General features: G+C 40.1%; 1 protein-coding gene across 1 annotated transcript; it reads left to right on the forward strand.

Moving 5' to 3' along the window:
- Nucleotides 1-3,369: 3,369 nt before the first annotated feature.
- Nucleotides 3,370-7,631, forward strand: LOC139583494 (homeobox protein MSX-2-like). The gene is made up of 2 exons (XM_071414645.1): nucleotides 3,370-3,896; nucleotides 6,312-7,631. The coding sequence occupies exons 1-2, from the start codon at nucleotides 3,539-3,541 to the stop codon at nucleotides 6,734-6,736; spliced, it is 783 nt and encodes a 260-aa protein (XP_071270746.1). The 5' UTR covers nucleotides 3,370-3,538; the 3' UTR covers nucleotides 6,737-7,631.
- The last annotated feature ends 966 nt before the right edge of the window (nucleotides 7,632-8,597 follow it).

Genomic DNA, 8,597 nt, shown 5'->3' on the forward strand with positions numbered 1-8,597 from the left:
ATTGGAGCTGGAGCCATTCACCTATTGAAGGTAGTGTAAAGTAAAGCTTGTTTGAAAGACCAGGGCTCCTGAACACTAAGGTGTTAAGGAAAACAATGTGATGACAGCGTTTGGCTTAACTGAACGCCCTTCATTTAAACATGCTCTGCAAGTTTGACAAGGTGCCTGGCCTTTCTGTAGAGAGAGGGATTCTACACAGGACTTGTTTTTCAGGCCAATATGCAATATTATTGTCATGTATTATGCACCTTATATCAGATAAATACATGTTCCGGTATGTGAGAATAAGAATAATATACTGAAAATAAGTGCTATCTGGGCAAATAATGTATTCATTGTCGGTATATCACTTGTAACAACACTCTGTCCATGTTATTACCACTTTATTGTGTGTCAATGTAAAGTCCTCCCTTTTTTCCCATAGTTTCAAATATTAGTTCAGGGTTATATTTTGATCTATCAAAAATCATCACTTCTTAGCTTGCAAGATGTATGTTTCTGTGCAACAATAGCGACAGTGGAGTGAAGTATTTAAGTATTTGGCACAGCAACAAACCTACCAAGAGAGATGAACCTTCTAATAATATGGTACGTTCCTATTTGCACATCACTGGAGGCTGCTGAGGGGAGGACGGGTCATAATAATGGCTGGAATGGAGTTAATGGAATGGTATCAAACACATTCCATCCATTACACTCCATTCCAGCCAGTATTATGAGCAGTCCTCCTCTCAGCAGCCTCCACTGTTTCACATGTTAAAAACTATACCAATCTTCCCAACATTACACATGTGTTTATCTATTGAGAATCCTTTAAAGTATCAGTATGCACTTAGTGTGCTTTTGGGTCAGAGTGTCCATAAAGTGGGCCCAATGGCTGTGAGCGTAAGAGACCCAGTTTATTACACAGTCCTTCATTTCACCACTTCAAAGTGCAGACTGTAATTACAATGCTCGAGGTGTGTCCAAACATACCAACAAAACCAGAAGCTGTCTTCTGGTGTTTTTCCTCCTCCGCTTTTCAGGCAGATTGTTTCCCCCCCTTTTTTTTTATCAAACCCAAAGAGATTATGTTAAAATGAATGATTTTTCTGAGGACCCTAGACTACCAACACTCAAGGGGATTCCTCCTGCTGAAAATCTCCTTGGTCTATGTTCGGTTTGTACACGGCTTCAGTCAGTCTTTTTCATTACTCACATATCAGTTTCCACAGCATTATTGCATTGAGCTGACTATAGGCTACATGTAGTTTACATGTCTCACTACCACTTAATCCTATGACAGGCTGTGTGTAGCAGGGCCCGGGACTGTGATCGACAAGGTGCCTGAGGGTGGGGGCGTGACCAGAGCAAGTGGGGAGGTGGCTCCTGAGTGGAGCCGCAAAACTGCAACAGTTTCTCCCCTGAGGAGCGAGGCTTTCATCTGCCCGCTTACTGGCGCCTTCGCAAACCTCAGATTATCTGTGAAATCACCCTGTTTAATAACGCACAGACTCATGGGAACGGCGCCCTCACTTAGGCCCCCAGCGCATGCATGACTGCTCTTACCAGTCAAACTGGGCAGCTGAGTTTGGGATAGACCTTGTGATTCTCAAATAGTGGCTGTTTATTTCCAGTGGAACAATTTGCAAAGGTTTTTGTGTGGAAATGTAATATTACATAATAAGAGAAAAAACATTTGTTTTGTGTGAATCTTGAAAACATAACCAAAGTCACTGAGAAAATATTTTAGCACTGAGCAAATTCTGTAGTCTACTGTATTATCATAGGTACAGCTGTTATAGGTAAAGTCATTTTCATTTCAACACAGCCTACTGTAGGGATCAATGATTTTTACAGAAATATTTTGTAGAAACAACACAAAATCTGCCTATGGTATGAATAAGTATGTGCTTGAATAATGAGACAGTGATAAAATTGAAAGTCAAAATGAAATAAGGCAATTCCATGGTGACAGAGTGATGCTGAGACTCAGATGTTTCACAAAAACCAATGATTGCAAAGTTAAACAAACCATACAACTCTATGCAAAATGACTACTTTTAACAATTTCCACAGAAAATTGTACAAAAACACATCTACTTGAAGAACATTGCAGATACAAATGATGGGACAAACAGCACAAACCGTCCTTCTGTTAACACACTTTGCATCTGCACTGTTCTTCAAGTAAATGTGTTTTTGTAAAATGTTTATTGGACATTGCTAAAAGTAGTCATTGTGCATAGAGTTCTATGGTTTGTTTAACTCTGCAATCATTGGTTTTTGTTTGGCATACATTTGAAAGTGACAAATCTGAGTCTCAGAATCACTTGCCAATAGCAATTTTTACTGGTAGATTAATTCAAGAATGCTCTAAAAATTGTCCCCCAAAAAATGTATGTGAGGGTATTCACACTTCTTCAAAGGTCATGCATATTTGATGAAGAATAACTAGGCCTGCTTTGTTTAAAGCGAGAATGCTTAATTGAAACAATAACAAAGTGTTTTTGGTAAAAAGCTGAGGGATAGGCCTGGAGAAATGTAACCACACTTAATAGACAAAGCTATGGATGCAAGGACTGACCATCCATGATATCAAAATTATAGTTTAACCATGTTTTGTGGCTATAACGTGTTTTTCTTTACATTTACATGTGTTTACAAACAGTAAAATAAGCTTATATTTTGGGATCTGATGGGGTACAACATTCTTCAATAATCAATGGTTATATATAATTAATTCAAAAGTCCAAAAATGGATTTAGCAACTAAGGATTCTAGCTTTAAAGATGCACAGTGTAGAAATCGCTCCACCATTTCCTGGACGCTAACGTTCTAATAGTTCCCTTAATTTTTGTTTATTTGACAAAACAAGCAAGCATAGTGTAGAGAGTCATTGTACCATCTAAACTACTGTGAAATACATTATCTTTTCCATAACCAGAAATATTGTATTTTCAGCTGTTTGAAATTTAAGAACGTGAAACATAGAAATAGCATACATAGAACATATCTACCGCTTCTTAGACTTGCTTTCAATGAGAATGACAGATCTATAACTATAATTTCTGTGTGGATTTGTTGGGGTCGCCCAAAAAGTAACATATTGCAGCTTTAAGAGAGCATGATACAGACTAGGGCTGCAAGAAAGCATTTTCCCACCAAATGTGTGTATCCTGAATTGAGGCACCAACAACGTTTTGCAATCAGGAAAAGGCATATCCCAATGGAGATTGTTAATTTGTGTTTATCTCTTTCATAATTATCTGCATGGGGCCTGTGTTTACATCTCTTGAGGTTAGGTTTGAAGTTATCCGTCACAGTAAATGCATGTGATACACTACATATATTTTGAACTCTTGTGTGAGAGACCAATCAATGACCAATCTCCTACATTTTGGCAGCGCTGCGATTGGCCGAAAGTTCGACTGGCGCCACGTGATTATTTTACTCACCCCCACACTTGACAGCTTGGGTCCTGATACTCTGAACGTTACCTGTAGCTACGACTGTCAGTCAGTCTTGCCGTGTGCCATTGGGACATACTAAGGGGGAAATGTCTACCCATGTGAGTTTGAGGGATAGCAGTTCATCAGAGGAGGACAGCCGACCCGAGCGGGAGAGCACGATGGATGACCGCAAAACTCAAGTGACTACACGCCATCATCCCTTCAGTGTAGAGGCTATAATGTCGGGAAGAAAGACTCATAGTGAGTTTACAAGCAAACCCGACAATGTCTCTGTCGTTACATTTTCAAAGACTCAGAACTCTCCGTACCTGTGCAGAGAGACATATAGCCCTCCCGAGGGAATCCGAAAGCACTTTATTCCACCATCGCCCGTAAAGTCGGAGTCCTCCGAGCCGGATGACTGTGCTCCCTGGGTTATGAGCCCAAGATTCTCAGCGCAAACTCGTGAGTAACTTTTGGAGACTCACGTGAGAGAATTTCAAATAAATTGAGATATACAAATCTGCTTCTTTTAAGTAATTGGAACACATTTGGAATATTTATACATGTGTACTTCTTACCTCACTATTTATCATAACTTATTTTTTATTTAGAGATTCAAAAATATATATCATATGGTAAAATACAAATCAAATCGACCCATTGAATTGGTTGGTATGTGCTGTCTCACAATATTGCATGGCTATACATTCAATTTATTTGACAGGGTGTCAACCAACTTTTATGTATATGCCTAATTAATTAGGCTATATCTGAATGCTTGTGTAGAAAAAAAACGTAAGATAACTTAAGTCTTGACGTTCAATTTATTAAACCAATATGTGAAAAATAAGTATTAGGAATAACACGCCTGGGTCTTTACAACGTTATTTGAGTTAACATGAAACATAATCTTTAATTTGAAAACAATATTCAACAATTTGTATTCTTTATTTGGGATAATAAGATGTATTTCTATGTATCATTTTTGGCATATCAGGCAGGTCTTTAAACCCTTACATTGATTTGTGTGTTTTATTAGTATATCCACATACATTTTTGTTTGTGGTTTGTGTGTAATTCAAATTTTATTTGTCACATGCGCTGAATACAACAGGTGAATTACCGTGAAATGCTTACTTACAAGCCCTTAACCAACAATGCAGTTCAAGAAATAGAGTTAAGAAAATATTTACTAAATAAAATAAAATAAGAATTTTATTAAACTAACACAATAAAATAACAATACCGAAGTTATATACGGGGGTACTGGTACCGAGTCAATGTGTGGGGGAACAGGTTAGCCGAGGTAATTTGTACATGTAGGTAGGGGTAAAGTGACTATGCATAGATGATAAACAGTGAGTAGCATCCGTGTAAAACAAAGGGGGTTCAATGTAAATAGTCCGTGTGGCCATTTGATTATGGCTTGGGGGTAGAAGCTGTTAAGGAGCCTTTTGGACCTAGACTTGGCGCTCCGGTACCACTTACTGTGCGGTAGCAGAGAGAACAGTCTATGACTTGGGTGACTGGAGTCTTTGACATTTTTTGGGCCTTCCTCTGACACCGCCTAGTATATAGGTCCTGGATGGCAGGAAGCTTGGCCCCAGTGATGTACTGGACCGTACGCCCTATCCTCTGTAGCGCCTTACGGTCAGATGCAGAGCAGTTGCCATACCAGGCGGTGATGTAACCGGTCAGGATGCACTCGATGGTGCAGCAGGTAGAACTTTTTGAGGATCTGAGGACCCATTCCAAATCTTTTCAGTCTCCTGAGGGGGAAAAGGTGTTGTCGTGCCCTGTTCATGACTGTCTTGGTGTATTTGGACCATGATAGTTTGTTGGTGATGTGGACCCCAAGGAACTCTCGACCCGCTCCACTACAGCCCTGTCGATGTGAATGGGGGCGTGTTCGGCCCTCCTTTTCCTGTATTCCACGATCATCTCCTTTGTCTTGCCCACGTTGAGGGAGAGGTTGTTGTCCTGGGACCGCACTGCCAGGTCTCTGACCTCCTCTCTATAGGCTGTCTCATCGTTGTCTGCGATCCGGCCTACCACTGTTGTGTCGTCAGCAAACTTAATGATGGTGTTGGAGTCATGCTTGGCCACGCAGTCGTGGGTGAACAGGGAGTACAGGAGGGGACTAAGCACGCACACCTGAGAGGGCCCCTGTGTTGAGCATCAGCATGGCAGAAGTGTTGTTGCCTACCCTTACCACCTGGGCCCGGCCCATCAGGAAGTCCAGGATCCAGTTGCAGAGGGAGGTGTTTAGTCCCAGGGTCCTTAGGTTAGTGACGAGCTTTGAGGGCACTATGGTGTTGAACGTTGAGCTGTAGTCAATGAACTGCATTCTCACATAGGTGTTCCTTTTGTCCAAGTGGGAAAGGGCAGTATGGAGTGCGATTGAGATGACTTAAAATCATTCCAACAAATAACACTAATCTCCACCATTGATATGTGTTCCCATTACAATGTTTGACCATTTCCATTTTACAATGTATCACAACAATCTGAGTCTAAACAGTTGACTGGGTCAGATATTACATCTCTGCTCAAAATCAGTCTATTTTATGCAAAGAAAAAGTTAATTTCATGTATGGTCATTCACTTGTACAGCGCTTGGGTAAACTAGTAGGCCTACGTTTCAGAGTTTAAATTTGCTATCAGCCTCCAACCAAATAACTTTGGGCACACTCAAACAGTTTTCTCTCTAACGTTGTTAGTTTATGTATCAGAATGATGTGAAAATACTACGGATTTTCTATCAGAATATTAGGGCTACCAGGATATGAAGTACTTTTACTTTCTCACTCAAGTATCCATGTTACATTAAATCAGTATTGACTCTGACCCTCTGTCTCTCTCTCTCTCTCTCTTCAGGGCAGGTGAGTCCTACCTGTCCGCTGAGAAAGCACAAGACCAATAGAAAGCCTCGTACTCCCTTCACCACCTCCCAGCTGCTGGCTCTGGAGCGTAAGTTCCGTCAGAAGCAGTACCTGTCCATCGCAGAGCGGGCCGAGTTCTCCAGCTCTCTGACCCTGACTGAGACTCAGGTCAAGATTTGGTTCCAGAACCGCCGGGCCAAGGCCAAGAGACTACAGGAGGCCGAGCTGGAGAAGCTCAAAATGGCTGCCAAACCTGTGCTGCACCCGGGCTTTACGTTACCCATGCCCCTGGGTGCCCAACTTCACACAGCTGTCTCCCTGTACGGACAGTCCTACCCCTACCACCGACCAATGCTGCCCCTCTCACCTATGGGACTGTACGCTACGCCGCTGGGATACAGCATGTATCACCTAACATGAAAATAGAGAGGAATATAAGCTTGTTCTGTTGATATTAGTGTTGGACACTTGGACATCACTCTTTTTAATACTATCTTTTTCTCCTTACTACAAAAACAACACTGAAATGGAGATGATTTTCTTTCATAAACACACCTGAAAATACAGTGCCTCACTCACCAAAGAGCCTTAAAGACCTCGATGAATTGTTTTGCTGGTTTCTTATTTTTCTTCTGTGGATGGATAACAATTTGGCTATCCAGGCTAAGTCAACTAGTGGTTCTGTTTTTACTTGATGTCATATATTCCAATGCAAATGTTCCCTTCATCCGATTGTCTCTGTGGTATTGATCAAATGGTGTTGTATTACTGTCATTACACTTGTCAGTATCTAGCATAGAAGATTCAGCGTACGTCTGACTTCAGCTCTGCCTAGTTTCACCTCTCCTTGAAAACAGACAGATAGGTTGGATTTTAGACCGCTTTCACTCCATACGGAAGGGTTGTCTTAGTTTTTTCAGAAACTCAACTCATTCAAAAGTGTTGATATTTTTTACACACATTCCAAATTGTTATTTTTACATTAGATTTGACCGCAGCAACAAATTATATTCAGCACTTCTGTTTCATAAGACATGTGTAGTCTTAGTTTAATTTGTGTACACTTATTTATTATACTTTCACTCTAAAAATGTTTATGCAGGAAATGAATTTATTGTGTGATTCATGTTTCGTATTTATAACATGTAGCTCAAATGTGGCAAAAGTTTCTGACCAAAATGTTATTTATACCTTTTATACTTTAATCTGAAGGTTCCATTGCAAGGAGCTACAGTATGTAGTTTTATAAATGTTTTTAATATCAGCAATGTATCTCATTTGCATGGACCAAAATTAAAAAGGCTTTTAAAACGTGTTTGCTTATTGAGATATCATTTAAGTAAGAATATGTTGTTACGTATCTACATCTCTGAAATTGAACATGACCTACATTTTGTCATATGGTTGCATGGTTTCTAATGTTAATGTCAATATTTGACAACCCTCAAATGTAAGCACTAAAAAGTCAGGTATTCAGATATTTCCAGTTATTAGAACACTTTTGTAAACCATATCAGTGAATGTCATTTTAAAACAATGTTTGATGAAATGTTGATGATATTTGTGGTGTTCTGCTTCCAGTAATATTATTTAAGTAATATTATTTAATTCATTTCATATGATGACATATTGTGTTTAATGTCAGTTGAAATGGAGAACTACAGAGTCCCAAAGCATAGCATCTACACTATACCATCTCTCTCCTCTCACCTCAGCCCTTCATGTTCTGAAAGCACTAAAGCACTAACTTCAGCAATAATCTGTGGAACGATAAGTAAAGCTCTACCTGTCTCATCAAACAATGCAGTGTGTCATACCTTTGGGTTATTTCTATGGCAAAAGTTGTTGGAAGACTGCAATTTAAACTCGCCAGGTTTTAGATGGCAGTAGTAGGCCTATTACTTCCCGAGCAACATTCTCTGGACTAATTGACCTTAATGTTATTGGTTTTAGTCAACTGTATCCGGCTTCCACAGCACTTCCAATTGTGGGAAAAACCATTGGTTTGGAGAGCCAGATTGGTCATGTTTTATGGTCCTCCTTCCTGCCTTGTTATATATCATTCATCAGGGGACTAATCCCATAAAGGTAGCTGCCTTTGTGGCAATTGTAAGAGCTGCTTACAATTTCCGTGTGACTTTGATGTAATGAGGAAATCATTTATAGGCAGCACTCTATTTATGAGCTTCCCTTTAATCAAAACAGGGCAGCGAGGCAAACCCTCAGCGCAGTCAAGCAATCAGTTTAATGAACAGCAGATTGGCAGAGATGTTCGAGGATC

This window comes from Salvelinus alpinus, chromosome 1, assembly GCF_045679555.1.
Source record: "Salvelinus alpinus chromosome 1, SLU_Salpinus.1, whole genome shotgun sequence".
Lineage (NCBI taxonomy): Eukaryota > Metazoa > Chordata > Actinopteri > Salmoniformes > Salmonidae > Salvelinus > Salvelinus alpinus.